The sequence below is a fragment of the Salvelinus namaycush genome, chromosome 15 (genome assembly GCF_016432855.1).
Source record: "Salvelinus namaycush isolate Seneca chromosome 15, SaNama_1.0, whole genome shotgun sequence".
NCBI lineage: Eukaryota > Metazoa > Chordata > Actinopteri > Salmoniformes > Salmonidae > Salvelinus > Salvelinus namaycush.
The window spans coordinates 27,161,767-27,180,766 of NC_052321.1; the positions used below are offsets into that span (position 1 = coordinate 27,161,767).

At 41.4% G+C, this 19,000-nt stretch overlaps 1 protein-coding gene across 1 annotated transcript; it reads right to left on the minus strand.

Annotated features, from left to right (window-relative positions):
- Positions 1-1,654: 1,654 nt before the first annotated feature.
- On the minus strand, positions 1,655-18,475 carry LOC120060389 (bone morphogenetic protein 4-like). Its single transcript, XM_039009677.1, has 4 exons — positions 18,179-18,475; positions 13,499-13,621; positions 12,413-12,777; positions 1,655-5,583 (listed from the first exon to the last, which is right to left on the minus strand). The coding sequence occupies exons 3-4, from the start codon at positions 12,768-12,770 to the stop codon at positions 4,718-4,720; spliced, it is 1,224 nt and encodes a 407-aa protein (XP_038865605.1). The 5' UTR covers positions 12,771-12,777; positions 13,499-13,621; positions 18,179-18,475; the 3' UTR covers positions 1,655-4,717.
- Positions 18,476-19,000: the final 525 nt, after the last annotated feature.

Genomic DNA, 19,000 nt, shown 5'->3' on the forward strand with positions numbered 1-19,000 from the left:
ATACATTTCAGTGATGATAAGGTTTTTTGTTAGGTCGTGTGTAGGGCCTTAAGAATACTACAATGTAATCCCATTAGCCTAGTAGCCTACCTGTTGTAGCTATTTAAAAAGCAAGGCTACTGCAGAGGGCTTGTCAGCAATATAAACCGTGTCTTCTAGGAAAGCAAGACTGATAGGCCTACGTGTTGTCTAAATGTCTAACCTGCGGATCTCTGATTTATAGACGCAATTATCTCCATGAACTTCGAGGAAGAGATTGGAATGATAAGGATATGGAGCAACCAATAAGGCCAAGCAAAGTGAGATCATCTTTCCATGTTCTTGAAGGACAGTTTATCGTCTATAGACGCTAAACTTTTACTGCAGAAGGTCCCGAATAAAAAGCTTTTTGAAGAGGTCAACCAGGAAATTACACTCGGCGTGTGATGACTCACCTGCAATTGTGTGAGAATGGCCTCTTGCATCACATCAGAATGCATGACAAAGCACCCCAACGGAATCTGTTCTCTAAAATAAATCCAGAAAAAGTCCAAAGTAATATATTGTCTGCATTAGAATGTATGCACAACCATTACAACTGATGAGTAATCTTAAAATAGTTCCCCAATATGTCATTTGAATACCCCCTCCCCTCCCCAGTTCAGACTTTGAAGATCCTACATTGGCTTTGAAGTTAATAGTAGGTTGTTGACTACTGGCTCATTACATAATGCGTTGCTTTCCAGGCATTTTAATAAACATGCGTAGTCTTTGTGGAAGGTAGGCTATACACTGTACAAATAGAAAGTCTTAAAATACCATGATCGTGTCATGAAACGTTGAAAAGCTGAGCTCTGGTGTTTGGCTGTAAACCCAACACAGGAGACTGCTGAGGGGAGGAAGGCTCATAATAATGGCTGGAATGGCGCAAATGGAATGGCATCTAACACATGGATGTGTTTGATACCATTCCACTGATTCCGCTTCAGCCATTACCACGAGGCTGTCCTCCCCAATTAAGGTGGCACCAACCTCATGTGAAACCCAATATAAGCGTTTTAATACACAGAATGTGTTTTAAAAGAGAAATGAAGTACTCTGAAACACCCAAAGTGGTTCTTCAACCTGAATATCTGGGTTTTTAAGAGAGTGTTGTGAAAACCCTTTTTGGGGTTTCAGTGCATGTAAAAGGCAGCATCAAAACACAAAAACAGTGTTTCTCATACAATCAATGGTTTATAAATGCAAATGGTTTATAGCCTAAATATTGATTGATGATAAGGGACTATGGAGAATATTTTTTGTGGTATTCCACCTTCATTTTTTCAACGCTTTATTTAGACAGATTGGAAACAGGGGGGCAATAAGATGGTACAATTCGTTGGACTTTTACCCACTCAACCACACAGCCACACTGTAAGAAATGATGATGGGTTGAATTGAAAGTGGCAAAACAACAACAACAACATATACTTAATCAAAATGAATGCAAGTAGTGCAGAGCCTGTGGTCTAGCGATAACTCACCTGGCTCAGCCCCCCCTCTTCCCACCGAAGACCGGGGTTCAATTCCCCTCTCCAACTCTTCAATCTGTTTCTCCCACCTATCTGTATCCCCTCTGTCATTTCAGAACTGTCTCAATAAAGTTTCAAAATATCTTTAAAATAAATGTATGTAAGTTGCTTAAAATATTTATTATTTCAATTTGACCAAAATAATGTAACAATAAATCCAACTGAATATGTTGCTCAAAATGTAAGTATCTTTCATGAGGATAACCAAAGAGAGAAAATGTAGTAATTGAACTTATTGGAAGTCTTTGGTTTTAATTACCTTGCATTTCCTATCTTTCCAAGTGACTCTGTTTTTAGAGGATTGTGGGTAATTCCCAAAAATTGGACTTTATGATTTTTTCACACAGTATATGCATGTTTGAAGATAGAAAATTATATTCATATATTAGTATTAAGCTTGTTGTGCCATGACGTGTAATGGATCATAATGAATGGATATCAAAACCGTTAGACAAATTGACATTCAATGAGGACAGCAGACAATTCCCACAGAATGTCATGGTTGTTAATGGATGAGGTAAGGGTCAAATCTTACATTTTTACAGTACACCTGCCAGTTAGTGCTGGTGGTTTGAAAACTGTTTGACAATGCCTGACAAAGTGATATAAAATGTCCACTTATAAAATACACAAAACAATGTTATACATTACGACACTTAAGAAAAAGGGATCTAATTCTGCACTAGACAGGATTCAAACATCATAATGGTGTTTCGAAGCTTTAGAGAGAAAAAACAACACCAAAAGAGAAGGTATCTAATTCTGCACTAAACAGGACTTGAATAACCAAAATAATGTTTTCAATCGTTTCTGTTAGTGCTCCCAGACCCTAGCAAGGTGTTACACAACATTTGATTTTGTGGTGTTACAACACACCATGTAATGTTTCGAAACATCTCAGGATGATGTGTTTCAATACTCCAGCAGTTCAGGTTTCGTCTCCTTCAAGTTGGTGACAGCTCAGTTGCCACAAGTTTTGGTGTTACAAAGCACTTTGTTTTAACAGTGTAGGTGGGATAATGACCAGGCAGACAATTACCATAAGTTGCTGATGTTATCTAAACTCAGGAGATCAGTTGAAATGTGTGTAACTGCGCTGTCAAGCTGCTAAAAAGAAGAACTCCCCTCTGCCTTCAGCCACTTCAAAATTAAATTATTTTATTTTCAGCCTATCTTTTTGATGAGGCTACGCCTGATATGCGGGCACCAAAGGCAAGCCCAACAGCTGTCTGAGAGCCTGAGGTTGACTGTGGTAAACTTCTCTGAGGTGAGCAGAAATCATGGTCTAAGATGGAAAGACTAAATAACAGCAACAAAACCATGCCACACACATTCCATTGGAATATAGACACGTCTACCACATAATTCCACCTGCCAACCTGTGATTTAAAATGCTAATTGAGTAAACCAAAAATATTGGCACATTAATTTGCGTTACTTTAGCAATTGGGAGGTTAATTGAAAATCCTTATAGATTTTTTAGGTCAAACCCTTCAGAAACAACTAGCTGACCTCAACCATGGTAAAAAGGCTTGTTTGGGTTTGTGTGACTCCCGTGGTGATGCATTTTGATGCGGATTGGAGACATTGCTTATTCTGAGTCTGTTGTGCTTTGGGGGAAGAAAAGTATGCCTTCTACTCTTTCCAAGCACGCAGGCCTAAAACATTTCCAAGGTAAGCTGAAAAAATATAATTTTTCCAATAATGCCAAATGTATTTATCTTATGACATGTCCCCTATCCTATACTAAGCTCATGCAGGGACATGGGGGGAATACAGTGTAATGTCCTGAAAAGTTCAAAGGACTCCCCTCTCCAAACGTTATCACATCATTTGGTGCAGTCATCCGATTGTAAATAAGTGATGTAGAAGTGCATTGTCTAATGGAGACAGGCGTCTTTATTCTGTCGGCATGAGCCGTTGAAGACAAAGGATGGAGACAGACGGTCTAACCTTTGATTCTTCCGAGAACGGGTTTCGCCATGTGTCAGTGTATGACCCATCACCCACAGTCGTGCCCCCAACGCTAAACTGTCGGAAACAATTGGATCACTTCTCAACTGTCTCCAACAATCAATTTCAACTATCCGCCCAGATGGCAATTGGATTAGCGAGTGTCTAACCACCCCACATGTTAAACTAATTGACATAAAAGTGAAATTTGAGCATAGTGTAGCCTATCCCCAAATATACCATGCCTAGGTCTATTTGGTCTCTAATTGTTGCATTATTCTTTATGCTTATAAATGGCAAAAGGTGATCTTCATCTTACAAAACAGCTATGTTGAGAAATTACTAAAGTCCTTTACTCAAGTGTGAATCAATCCAACTTGGATAATGCCAGATATGAAACCGAACATTATTTTATTTGGGAGAGACAGAGCATCAGAAAGATTCCTCTGTTATAATGAATTGCAACAATTACTTGAGTACATTTTCAAAAGTATCAGACCCAAACGTGTTAAATACAAACTCATATAAAACAGTCATGGACCTTTGCTGTCAACTTTTCATTTTTCACAACCCATATTATCTGATAGATTTTTACAGTTATACATAAAAAATCGAATTCTTACTCAAGGGACTTATCTAATAAAATCATTGGTTTAAAGATCGATGTAAAGAGGTGAATTAAAATCAATGCACATTTCTGATTACTTTGATTGAATCATAACAAATCAGTGCTGTGATAATTTCACACAGTGCTCTATTTAAGTACACAATTTGTGCTTCTTGTGATCTGCTCAAATGTAATATTGGAAGGCAATTTATGTTTGAATTTTTTCTTTTAATTGTATATAATATAAAAGCAATAAATATTACCAGTAAATAAACTTTATTTTTATTTTTTATTTTTTTTATACTATTTTCTCATTTTAAAAAACCTTATACAATCTAATATACATTATGAAAAGTTGTACAGCTTTTATTTATGTTTAAAATAAGGACTCACTTTTATTTTTTTATATATGTAGATATAAATATATATATATATATATTTTGTCAAAATATATGATCATATTGTCAAGGAAACCAAAAAATTAGACAAACATACATCACAACATAAAAGTTATAAATAAAGGTCCAAGTGAACATTTTTGGGAGTAAAGTGGGGTCTTTTCTTAGCGTCTGTGCTGCCTGCCTAAAGTTGCCCATAGTCAGTGTTAGCGGCAACCGCACCCTTCCACTACCATTTCCTGGTAGTTTTTTAGGACCACCTTGTCGTGTTCGTCCAGGTAGAGCATGGAGATGGCACTGAGCTCCGTGGGCACGCAGCAGGCCTTGGGAATGTTGGTGTTCACCGAGTTCACCAACGTCTGCACGATGGCGTGGTTGGTAGAGTTCAGGTGGTCTGCCAGGGGGAAGGGGCACTCCCCATGGCAGTAGTATGCCTGGTACCCTGGGGGCGCCACTATCCAGTCATTCCAGCCCACATCGCTGAAGTCCACGTACAGCGCGTGACGGCGGCAGTTGCGGTTGCGCTTACGCCCCCGCTGCTTTGGGCTGCGCTTGGCCCGGCGCGTCAACGGGTGGCCCTTGCCATCATGGCCGAAGGTGACCAGCAGGGGGCGTAGCTGCTCCCAGTCCTCCCCGGGTTCCTGGTGCAGTGAGCGGCTGATGCGCACGTGGCGGCCCTGGTGGCGCGGTGTCTGGTTGAGGTGCTGGACCTCCACAGCCAGCCCGTGGTTGGGCAAGCGCTCCCGTGTCCAACGCAGCACGGCGGGGCTCACGTCGAAGCTCTCCCAGCGCGAGGCGTTATGGCGAACCAGCCGCGTGTCCAAGAGCCGCGTGATTAGCTGCCCGGCCCGCGGGGGCTTCAGAACCTCGTACACGTTTATCCGGTGGAGCCCCTCCTTGTCCCCCCCGCTCCCCGAAATGGCCTCGTCGATCTCCTGCCGGAACAGACGCAGCTCGGCCGACGAGAGCAGCTCGTCCTCTGGGATGCTGCTGAGATTGAAGAGGAAGCGCAGCGGGGCGGCCTCGCCATTCTTCGTCTGAAGATCGCCCGGATGAACCCGCTCCATGTGCTCTGAGAAAGAAAACCGGACACAGTCAATGTCAGCACTTTTATCAGGGGAGTCTGTACGAGCTGCCATCTTGACTCTGATGAAAGCATCTATAGGTTTGATTTAAGAGTTCATCCTTGGTGAACTGAGTGAAGTGATTGCTTCACTTCAGAATCCAGTTCAATAGGAAAAAACTGTTGACCTATGTGAGCTCTTAAAGGAAGGACCTTGCATGAGAAATATGGTAAAATGTGAAAATACTGCATTTTCCCTTCCCTTCTCTCTTGTTACGATTCACTTGTTCCCTCCAAAACGATTACACCGTCGGTTGTTTAAATCAGTTCCCTTTCTGTCAATCTTCAGTGTAACATGCTTTAATAGACACAAAATAATGTCCATGTTCACTTAGCATAGCCTCCAGGGACTGAGTGTACAAATATACATTGTCTATACTTCCTTATCTATCCATAAGGACCTTCCAGGACTTCCCACAATGCCTTTCTCTGAGCACTTTGCTGAAACATGCATTACTTAAAGGGTGGTGATTAACATACAGCAGCTACAGTATAAACATAGTAGAGGGTAGCTATTCCATGCACAGTCTGCAGATTTCTGGCAAGATCACCATTGTTGGGAAAGGAATGTTGTGTCTACTATTTTTCTGCTCAATCTGGCCCTGTTATTTCACACCGAGGCCTTAATCTTACCCAGGTGGTTCGCATTATTAAAACCTGCTGTGTTTTTTGATTGGCTCTGCAGTTTGTTAACTGGGGACATTTATCATTTTCATCATGAATAATCATTACGGATTCCCACAGACAATCCTTTGGTGGTGGGGCAGCTAAGACTAAGTAGAGGCCTGAAAAACACCGTTTTTTTTACCATAGTTTGAATTCCTGCAGTATTCCATGGGTAATTGCATCTTTAACCTCAAGAGGTGTCTTTGCATTTTTCCCTGTACAGTTTCAACCAACGTGACACTAACATGTCTTGCTTTTCACATAGTTTTCCTTCCATAGCTCTGTCATTGTAAACTTGAACTTGGTGCCTTGACTAAGTACAGTTGAAGTCGGAAGTTTACATACACTTAGGTTGGAGTCATTAAAACTCGTTTTCAACCACTCCACAAATTTCTTGTTAGAAAACTGTAGTTTTGGCAAGTCGGTTAGGACATCTACTTTGTGGATGACACAAGTCATTTTTCCAACAATTGTTTACAAACAGATTATTTCACTGTATCACAATTCCAGTGGGTCAGAAGTTTACATACACTAAGTTCACTGTGCCTTTAAACAGCTTGGAAAATTCCAGAAAATGGTGTCATGGCTTTAGAAGCTTCTGATAGGCTAATTGACATCATTTGAGTCAATTGGAGGTGTACCTGTGGATGTATTTCAAGGCCTACCTTCAAACTCAGTGCCTCTTTGCTTGACATCATGGGAAAATCAAAAGAAAATCAGTAGACCTCCACAAGTCTGGTTCATCCTTAGGAACAATTTCCAAACGCCCGAAGGTACCATGTTCATCTGTACAAACAATAGTACGCAAGTATAAACACCATGGGACCACACAGCCGTCATACCGCTCAGGAAGGAGATGCGTTCTGTCTCCTAGAGATGAACGTACTTTGGTGCGAAAAGTGCAAATCAATCCCAGAACAGCAAAGGACCTTGTGAAGATGCTGGAGGAAACGGGTGCAAAAGTATCTATATACACAGTAAAACGAGTCATATATCGACATAACATGAAAGGCCGCTAAGCAAGGAAGAAGCCACTGTTCCAAAACCACCATAAAAAAGCCAGACTATGGTTTGCATCTGCACATGGGGACAAAGATGGTACTTTTTGGAGAAATGCCCTATGGTCTGATGAAACAAAAATAGAACTGTTTGGTCATAATGACCTTCGTTATGTTTGGAGGAAAAAGGGGGAGGCTTGAAAGTCAAAGAACACCATCCCAACTGTGAAGCACGGGGGTGGCAGCATCATGTTGTGGGGTGATTTGCTGCAGGAGGGACTGGTGCATTTCACAAAATAGATGGCATCATGAGGGAGGAAAATGATGTGGATATATTGAAGCAACATCTCAAGACATCAGTCAGGAAGTTAAAGCTTGGTCGCAAATGGGTCTTCCAAATGGACAATGACCCCAAGCATACTTCCAAAGTTGTGACAAAATGGCTTAAGGACAACAAAGTCAAGGTATTAGAGTGGCCACCACAAAGCCCTGACCTCAATCCCATAGAAAATTTGTGGGCAGACCTGAAAAAGCGTGTGCGAGCAAGGAGGCCTACAAACCTGACTCAGTTGCACCAGCTCTGTCGGGAGGAATGGGCCAAAATTCATCCAACTTATTGTGGGAAGCGTGTGGAAGGCTACCCGAAACATTTGACCCAAGTTAAACAATTTAAAGGCAATGCTACCAAATACGAATTGTGTGTATGTAAACTTCTGACACACTGGGAATGTGATGAAAGAAATAGAATATTAAATAAATCATTCTTTCTACTCTTATTCTGACATTTCACATTCTTAAAATAAAGTGGTGATCCGAACTGACCTAATACAGGGAATTTTTACGAGGATTAAATGTCAGGAATTGTGAAAAACTGAGTTTAAATGTATTTGGCTAAGGTGTATGCAAACTTCCGACTTCAACTGTGTCTTATTACCTTGTAGTGATCCTAAAAAATTGACTAAATTGAAGCGGTATATAATGGAATTTAAAATAAACAACTTAGTTTGATCTTATTTATCCCGCTCAAAAAAAGTCTCCAAGCATGTTATTAACATAGTTTGACAGCGGGAAACAAAACACCCGAAGAGAGCAGTAGAAACAGATCTTCAAGATAACACACACACACACACACACACACACACACACACACACACACACACACACACACACACACACACACACACACACACACACACACACACACACACACACACACACACACACACACACACACACACATTGCATCATAGACAGGCGGCTGAGCCTCCTTGTGCCTGAGTGGCCTTGGTGCTGTGCTGTGCCGTGTTAGACAGTCTGTTAGACAGGCCCCATTAAGGCTGACTAATCCCTACTCCCCTGAGGGCAGACATGTTCTTCTTCAGCCCTTCAGCTCTGCCTGCTCGTCCATCCACTACACTAGACTACTGTCACACCGTGTTTGATCTCTGGATTACACAAGACAAATATCTGATTTAGAGCACATACTTTATCCACATATGTTATGGGAAGGTCCTTGGTGCACATAAATAGCCTACATGTTTACCTCTCTTGCCCTCAGTTTTACATGAGGCCTGTTTTAAAACTGTTCTTTCTGACTGGGCTATCCATATTACACTTACATCTTGTATAGTTGTCAGTATACACTTAGCATCCATGCTAACGCATCTCTCTTACACAAACTGTGGATAACCAAGGAGCGTGAACGTTTCAATGTTGTGAACGTTTAAATGTTAAAATGTTTAAACGAAATTAGGATCTTTAACTTTAAGAACATTTCAATCACAGTGCAGCTGGCTCACCTGCACTTTCTCTTCGCTAATGATGCAAAAATGTGTTCAATCTCTGGTCTGTTGTGTGTCGAATATCCTAGCCTATTCATTGATGATAGGCCTTGCTTTACTAAAGTTGCAAGCCAAGAAATGTCAAAATATAGCATTTCACTGCAAGATATACAGTTGAAGTCAGAAGTTTACATACACTTAGGTTGGAGTCATTAAAATGTGTTTTCAACCACTCCACAAATTTCTTGTTAACAAACTGTAGTTTTGGCAAGTCGGTTAGGACATCTACTTTGTGATTGACACAAGTAATTTTTCCAACAATTGTTTACAGACAGATTATTTCACTTATAATTCACTGTATCACAATTCCATTGGGTCAGAAGTTTACATACACTAAGTTGACTGTGCCTTTAAACAGCTTGGAAAATTATAGAAAATGATGTTGTAGCTTTAAAATCTTCTGATAGGCTAATTGACATAATTTGAGTCAATTGGAGGTGTACCTGTGGATGTATTTCAAGGCCTACCTTCAAACTCAGTGCCTCTTTGCTTGACATCATGGGAAAATCAGCCAAGACCTGAGAAAAAAAATTGTGGACCTCCACAAGTCTGATTCTTCCTTGGGAGCAATTTCCAAATGCCTGAAGGTACTACGTTCATCTGTACAAACAATAGTACGCAAGTATAAACACCATGGGACCACGCAGCCGTCATACCGCTCAGGAAGGAGATGCGTTCTGTCTCCTGGAGATGAACGTACTTTGGTGCGAAAAGTGCAAATCAGTCCCAGAACAACAGCAAAGGACCTTGTGAAGATGCTGGAGGAAACAGCTACAAAAGTATCTACATCCACAGTAAAACGAGTCCTATATCGACATAACCTGAAAGGCCGCTCAGCAAGGAAGAACTGCTCCAAAACCACCATAAAAAAAGCCAGACTATGGTTTGCAACTGCACATGGGGACAAAGATCGTACTTTTTGGAGAAATGTCCTCTGGTCTGATGAAACAAAAATAGAACTGTTTGGACATAATGACCATTGTTATGTTTGGAGGAAAAAGGGGGAGGCTTGCAAGCCGAAGAACATCATCCCAACAGTGAAGCACAGGGGTGGCAGCATCATGTTGTGGGGGTGCTTTGCTGCAGGAGGGACTGGTGCACTTCACAAAATAGATGGCATCACGAGGGAGGAAAATTATGTGGATATATTGAAGCAACATCTCAAGACATCGGTCAGGAAGTTAAAGCTTGGTCGCAAATGGGTCTTCCAAATGGACAATGACCCCAAGCATACTTCCAAAGTTGTGGCAAAATGGCTGAAGGACAACAAAGTCAAGATATTGGAGTGGCCATCACTCTGACCTCAATCCTATAGAAAATGTGTGGGCAGAACTGAAAAACTCAGTTACACCAGCTCTGTCAGGAGGAATGGGCCAAAATTCACCCAACTTATTGTAGGAAGCTTGTGGAAGGCTACCCGAAAGGTTAAACCCAAGTTAAACAATTTAAAGGCAATGCTATCAAATACTAATTGAGTGTATGTGAACTTCTGACCCAATGGGAATGTGATGAAAGAAATAAAAGCTGAAATAAATCATTCTTTCTACTCTTATTCTGACATTTCACATTCTTAAAATAAAGTGGGGATCCTAACTGATCTAAGACAGGGAATTTTTACTCTGATTAAATGTCAGGAATTGTGAAAAACTGAGTATAAATGTATTTGGCTAAGGTGAATGCAAACTTCCGACTTTAACTGTAGCTTTTGATTGGTGATAGATAGGCCTAGTGCACGGTTCTGACTCTGTCTGCCTGGTGGTCGACCTGCCTATACTTTGCCCCTCACCTCTTTCTGTCCCTTGCTAGCTAGCTATGAAAAATGTGAGTGTTTGTGTTCTTGGAAGTACGGAAACAAATCAGTCTCCCCCGTTCCAAAAATACTGGAGTCGATTACTAGCAGAATATGTTTTTTCTTTCTACTAAATGTCTTGGTAAGTCACGGTATTTCATCAACTTTAAAGTACTTTTTTAGGAGAGAGTGGTCAGCGTGCAGGCAGCTCAAGATTATTTGATTGACAGTTCCGGTCACCTAGTGAAGCGGCATTCCTTTACAGACAAGTGGCGCTTCAAAACTATCTCCAGAGAGGATTTTGTGTCTGCATTTAAAAAGCAGTAGTGTACCCTTACAGAGAAACAAACATGCTGTAGTCGATACACTTTCAAGGGTATATAGTTGTGGTAGATATAACCATTATTCTGTGTTGTGGAATTTTATGATTTTTTTCTTATAGTTTTAACGATAAGTTAGAGTTTGCACTCCAGCTCTCCAGAGTTCTCCAGTCTGTCTGCTCTGCTCCCAGTGCCCACATTGTTGGCAGGAGGGACTTTATTTAGAAGGCTGCAGAGTTGCATTAAAGATAATTGCATGTGGAGGAAGGTCCCTCTTAAAGGGCCCTAGCTCCATCTTAACTGGTGGAGACATGAGAGAGAGGCACACTACTGCTGGTCAAAGGCTTTTTTTAAGCCCTTGTGCTGGGTGGGGTGAGAAGTGTAACTCAATAATATGAAGGTATGCTTTTCCTTGAGCTGCTAACCAAACACACGGCTGGCTTTGTCGGCCCGCAGATTCTCTCAGGAGTAGGGGAACTTGTCTGACTGAATTCTTGCCCCCTCTTTGGCCACCATTTTGTGACCACATCCTTAGATTTCATAATTTATGTTGAAGGTGGGAGGGGATGTCTTACATTTATGTTTAAGTGGTGTAGAAAATGTAGGATTTTCCCATTATTTCTTTCGATGAGAGATGGGGATTCTTTGCTTACGGGTCCACACCCAGGCTAATAAAATACGTTCTGGGAGATATGTGTTGCTGCCATCACTATTGGAATGTTATTGAATGGGGATGGATTGTTGGTGTCCAGAAAATAAAAATGGTTCAAGATTATTTTTTAGGGAAGGCGGTGCTTCACTCCAAACCATTTGCGGTTTCAGGTGCTGGTTGGCCAATTACCTTGACTTACAGTAGATTTTCTATACCGAGCTCTGTACATGGATTCTATAAATGGGGCATACGTTATAGACATGCACTGTAACTGTACACTCTGTGAAATATGCACCTTTCCCATACTTATCAGAGGAAAGGTTATATCACCACTGGATATCCACATGTACTCAAAATCCATGCATATCTCTCTTTCTGATCAATATATTGATTAGGTTTGGGGCATAGGCCTGGGCCCAGAGGATAAGGCATGAAGGTATTGCGCAACAGTTATTTCCAATGTGGTCCTCTGTACAGACAGACAGACATTTACCCACTCACTCTCTCTTTACCTTCGTGGTGGAAGCCCCTCACGGTGTTGGCGCGACTAGCTGACCTCTCGGGGTACTCAAAGGCGGCATCATGGGCACCGGCCTCCTCGGCCTCACCCGACTGCAGTCGGTAGAGGTCCAGTAGGTAGCGTGGCACGGTGGCAGAGCGGCTGGGCCGCGGTCGCCTCTGCAGCCCAAACATGTGCAGCAGCGTGGCCTCAAAGTCCCGCAGCAGTTCATGGCTCTGACCAGCCGTCCGACTCTGCAGGCCCGGGGCTTTCTTCTTCCCTTCCTCAGGTATCAGACTAGCATGGTTGCTCTCTCCCAGCAGGACTTGGCATAATAAAATGACCATCAGCATTCGATTACCAGGAATCATGATGTCTCTGGGAAGGCAAAGACAGAGTAAAAATAAACAAGTGGTTGGTAGAGGGAGGGAGTTTAAAAGAGGACATGGAGTGTGTGAGAGAGAGGGAATAGAAAGAAAGAGAGACTGTTATAAAGTGACATTCAACATTTGTCTACCCTTCCTAAATCTCCTTCTTTTTCTAACATAACCTCCACCCCGTAGGACCCTTCACTAATGTTCTCACTGTAAATGTCCTCTAATTGGTTATAATTGTCCTGTCTGGCTTGTTTACAGTAAAATGGCCTCCAATCAGATATCTTCCCTATACAGTTTATCTCTTGCGACATCCTCCAAGAGTTAACAGCTGGTTTAAAAACACAGCTTTTTGAATGGAATCTGGGGGCCATTCTTTTTACCCTCTCTCTCTCTCTCTCTCTCCCTCTTACACTATGATTAGACACATAGGAGAAACAGCCCTGGGGTCAAAGCAAAGTCTTAACTCGTTAAGTAGCCGAGTCCCTCATAAGTCTGACCCAACCAAGGAGTCAATCAAAGGACCATGTGCCGCACATTCCACCAACATTTTCTCTGTAAAAGTGAGATTAGACGCTTTTCCTTTTCACTAGTGCCATCGAGTTATTTAATATTAAAATATGACCAACCTCAAATCAATGTTCTGAGAAAAAGAAAGGGAGAAATGCAGAAAGCTGCGGCAATGGTGTCACATGGCATGAATTGAATAAGCGTGGTCCACTTACCGACAGAAAATAAAGCATGGGAAAACAGTCCATGTTTGTTGGGAGCCAGCAATGGACGCGTTCCTCAAGGAAATGTTACGTGGTGCTGGGGGGCTGCTTGAGAGCGTTGGAGTGACCCTGTTCCTGAAATTCACAGAAGAGAAAAGGGACATTGTAATCATTGTAGTCTAGCCAGCGTAAAGGAAAGTACTTCTGGCTTTGACTTAACATGTTTGTGTGTATGTATGTGTGCGTGTGTGTGTGTGTTTAAGGATTTTCACACAGACACATGGGGTAAAAGGTTACGCTAATGTTCTCTTTTCTGTAACTGGCAAGTCGGAGCGGGGAAACCGACTAAGAGCACTTCCCAGAAGGTTGATGCCTTTTCAGACACCACACATTAAATAGGACAGAAAATGAAACATTTCATGTAACAATATGATTTTGAAATGTTCTACTCCATAATCTTCAGACTTTAGCAGACATATTTTTAAAGAGATCAAGCCACAACACCCATCTACACTTCATAAGCAATTTGTCTATCAATTGAAAAACAATATTGTCTTGCTTTTTTTTGAGGTAGTAGGACCAAGTCATTGTTGAGAGCATACATTTACATAAACACTGCCATGTCTATGCAGAACAGACAGACAGGCAGACAGAGTAGATGGACCCTCTCTTGTCCTCCCTCCTCATTAAGGCCAGCTATCAGATGGTTCATGATAGCTCTGTATTGATTAGTAGTGAATTAATCTGCATCCCAATGGCCTCAACAAAGGAGGCCAAAACCGCTTTTTCAAGAAACTTAAAGAGCAACCCCCCCGACCTGTGTGAGCACCCATCAAAAAGAGACCCCCCTCGGTCCTCCCACCCTCCTTCCCTCAGTTGTCCTGAGATATGTGGAGCCGCTGATGACAGGCCTGCTGCTCTGCTCTTTGACCAGACCGGCATCAATAGGCCCAAGGCCAACCACTATGGACTCAGACAAGTACTAATGCTTTTCTATATGCTGTCCTCCTGTCCTGCCTGCTATAGTGTAAGTTAGACATACTGTATGTACTTACACACTATCTTTATCTTTAGTGCCTTGAAGAAGATCACTGCATTTGTATACTGTAGTCTCAAACCTGTGTGATATGAGTCTGTTGCACCTGGCGGTTTGCTTTCCAACCTGATCAAAAGCATTACTTGCTGTGTGAATGTTTTTATGTACCGGTATGTACATGTATTTTTACGCTGCACAAGAGTAGCCCTTCGGGGATGATAAAGATCTATTGAATTGAATAGAACCTTGTTTTTCCAGACCAGCCAGACTTCACACGAATTTGCCACTGCAGTATATTAACAACAAGAATCGTGTTATCCAATACAATTCACTCCAGATTGTCACGGCGAGGCAGTTCTAGAACTGAGACAATTCTCTCCAATCCCTCTATACACAGTGTTCTGTCCTGTAGATGGTTTACGCCCATTCTGTGGATCTATGACATCACAACAAGAGGGACTTGGCCCTAATGAATCTCTTGCTTAAACACACATGACTGAATCACACTAATAAAATGAACGAGTGTTTGTAAAATAGGGCCTGGGAAAACAACAGTACCACAGAGCAGACACTTCAACTCAATGGGTGAGAGCGACTCAGTGAGCATTTCGTCATCAGTTTGGAGCCCATTACACTGGAACTGGACCAAGCGTTACAACAGCAAAGATGCACATTAACAATAACATTATGTCCACACTCACTGTGTGTGTCTGGGTTCATATCTCAGTGTTTATCTTTTTCCGTCCATGGCTCACTGTACATGTAATCAAGGAAATATTTTAACTTTTTTTGTAACAAAATTAGACATTGACCTTTGTGTGACCTTGTGTTCTTGGTCGTGACACAAGGTCCTGTGTTGTGTGAGTGCTGACTGGTGTGTGTGTGTGTCTGCCAGTCCGTGAGAACCATGGCGAAGAACATTTCAACCAGTAGGGTTCTGAAAATGATCAGCTCTATTACCCATGGGGTGGAGGGATAACGTGTGTGTGCATCTCTGACAACAAACGCTCATTGTGCCGAGAGGGCCTCTCCCATGATTACAGCGATTCAGACCGCTAAAAACAAAACAGTGACTACAGAACTTCTTACAGAGCCACTTATTAAGTCGATGTATTCCCCAAGTATGTTGACGACCTACGGCAGGTAGCCTAGCAGTTAAAGGCGTTGGACCAGTAACTGAAAGGTTGCTGGTTCCAATTCCTGAGCCGACTAAGTGAAACATCTGTTGATGTGCCATTGAGCAAGACACTTAACCCTATTTGCTCATGTAAGTCGCTCTGGGCAAGAGCGCCTGCTAAATGAGTCAAATGTGAATTCAAATGACTGTGCCAGCTGATCTAAAGAGCATATAGGGATGTAACCAGCAATGATACAATGATGCTCATTACATTTCTTCCTCGTTCTGCTCTTATATTGTAATAACCACTGTATAAGAGGGTGTCTAAAAGGATAAATAACAATATGATTGAACACTTTTATTGTGTTGGGTTATTCAGCTCATCAGCTGTGAGGCAGGCCTAAAGTAGCGGAGCGGAACAGTTTGGAAGAAAGCGTAAAATTCCAAGTCTGAGTTTTGAACCGAACAAGAGACAGCGCCATATTTTGCAATGAATGTATTGTAGCCCAGGGTGCAATTAGGCCTGGGCAGTTTGCTTCCTCTGGTCTGGCATAGTCCTTCTCCCTAGGCCTTTATTTGACTCCTCTCCCCTCTTCTCTCTCTCCCAGAGATAATGTGATCAGACTATGCACATGGCCCTTTAGATGTGTTTCCTGAGGAATTTGACAGGGATGGGGGGGGCATTAATTTCACAGAAGCATTCATATCCCATGTTTCTTTTTCGTACAGTGGATTTTTTAAAATTCATTTTAAAAAGCATGGTACACTCGATGGGTAGGCATATACTTGGTTGAAAGTAAAGCATGATAGCTCTACTCATTTCTGACAATAAGTAGTGTACAAGAACAGCAGCAACATGGTTTTGAAGACAGTTCTAAGACAATAAATGGATGTTTCCAGTTATGTCTCCAATCACAGTCAATAATTATCCGTTGATCTATTATCTGTCAAATGAGTATTTTATATTTTAACATTCTTATCAGTTCATTAAACGTTATTTTGTGTTTTTCCCCATTGAAGTTATAATAAAAGTGAATGGCCATATCTTTAGGACCAAGCAACAGTTTGATGTGACAGCAAAGTTATTGAAGCTTGTGCCAAGGCAGGTTCATAGTTCATCGTTGAATGATAAATCTATAACCGCTAATGATCACATTTTTTATTCATCCCTTTTTCCCCTTTGTTGTTTGTCATTCTTCTTTCTACGCTATAGGCCTAAGCATCGGTCTGTTTGTACTTAGCAAAGAGGCCAACTTCTCAAAATGAAGAACAGATACGTTTACTCCTACTGTCAGCTCCATGCCCAAATCCTCTCTTAGAATTACTTGTTGTAAACTGTGGAATTCTGGTGGAGTCATTAGTCATCAATTCATTAATTCAAACAAATGAGTAATGTAATGATTGAAAAATGTGGAATAGGCTAGTGTAAGTGGATGCAGATTGAGCAGTGCGAAGGTAGGCTACATGCGTCGAAGAGGCCAGCTTGAGTCTGTAGCCCTGTAAATATTTACGGTAAACCTACTGTCCCTCATTGTATTAATGAGATTTTCTACAAAAACGTCTAAATTCGATAGGCTACATAGACTTTGATGAATTTGTGTGTGTAAGCCATGTGTTTGTAGTAGCGGTATAGATAAACAATGGTCCTACATTGCTTCGTTATTTCTTCTTATAACACGTTTCCATTACGTTTTAAATCCAGGCATTTGTTCTTAAATAACCATTGTGTATCGAAATGATCATAATATTTTTTAAATTTTAAATAAGTTTTGGCATTTGAGAAATCAAAAATAGCCTAATTGAACTGAGGAGCGTAGCTAAATTTACGCATGGAAGACCAGTGTCTCTTTGTCCAGGGGTGTCTAATCAATGAAAGTAGGCTTCGACTATAGGCCTACATATGGACTCAGTGCAAAATCTGACAAATCAGTAACAACCTGGAGATAAATGTTTTGATGAAAACATGCGGGTAGCCATTCCAACGGTTACCAAATAGGAAATACGCGCACAATACTGTTCGTGCAGGTGTCTAACCCAGAGCCAATTTGTCAACAACCACAAAAAATAACATCATAATCTATTTGTGCAAGTTACAACAGTTAAAACCCCCAAAAGTAAGTAAGTATTCGCATTCTTTAACAGAAAAGTACCTCATTAGTTGTTTTCTGTTAAACACTTTCTGGCACCATTGTCCTAGCGTGCGTCAGGGTATACCTTAATCAATGTATTTCACTTCGGATCAAAGTATTTTCATGAAGTAACTTCAGTAATCCGATTAAATGCAATGGGATACATGTAATGTTCAGTATCACGAACATGATACTTTGTTGATAGGCTAACATTCGCAATTCTGCTATTTCAATCATTTAAATGGCTTTAAATTTGTTTTTATATGTAGCCCGTCTGAGCCTTCTGCAATTTTGTAGCCTAATCCTGTACGGTACTTGGATAGAGTTGACCGTAATGTTCTAGGATATATTGTTATGTCAATTTAATCGCATTCGAACATGCTACAGATACGAAGTTGAGCGGGGCTTACCATCAGTAGGGGTACAAGTAGTATCCTCGAGAAAAGTAAATATGACAAAAGAAAGTGTGAGCTCTCCACACGCAATGGAAGTCCAGGTGTAAAGCATGTACTGCAAACGCCGAATTAATTTATGGAGAGGTACGGTGGTGCTTTCGGATCATTAATTCCTTAACGACCACTCTAAAAAAACAAGAGGCGATACGATGGCCGGAGACCGAAGCGGTAGAAGTATGAAGCAGCGTATGTTTGCTGCGGGGTTCCTATCTCCAGAAGTTCATGAGGGCGGAACACTGCGAGGACAGGCGTACTCTCCAACTGATCATACATCTATTGCCCCTTGCCGTTTTTATGTGTCCGCCCTATTTAGCCTTCATGCCTCCTCCTACCCCCTCCACCCCTAGCCCCATTCCGCTGTTTCAAACACCCAAGATAAACCCCCTCCCCTCTCTCTCGAAGAGAAACACATTGTGCGCAATTTGTTTCAGACTATAATAATGAGTTGAAACTTTCTAATATTATTATTTAAATTGCATTTCGACCTGTAATTTGTCTGAAATATGTAATACAACATTGCTACCCTGCAACTAATTATTCAGATACATTTTTAATGCCAAACTTTTTAGTGCGTTGTGTTTTAAAAGCATGAGCGCGTTATTGTGTTTTGACTGCATCTGGTTAACACACCACCCCACATAGCCTAAATTGGCCATTCAATATGTATTGTTTGACTGATGTGCGCGGAGCTGCATGAATACACTTCAACTCCACATTAGACCCATCACATAGCTAATAACGGCATCATTGCGTGTCCATTACGCCTTTCTATTTCCT

Coding starts and splice junctions, on each gene's coding strand:
- LOC120060389 (XM_039009677.1), bottom strand. CDS start 12,770: ATGATTCCTGGTAATCGAATGCTGATGGTCATTTTATTATGCCAAGTC. Junction 5,584..12,412: donor GAGGGGCTTCCACCACGAAG/GTAAAGAGAGAG, acceptor TTTCTTTCTCAG/AGCACATGGAGCGGGTTCAT.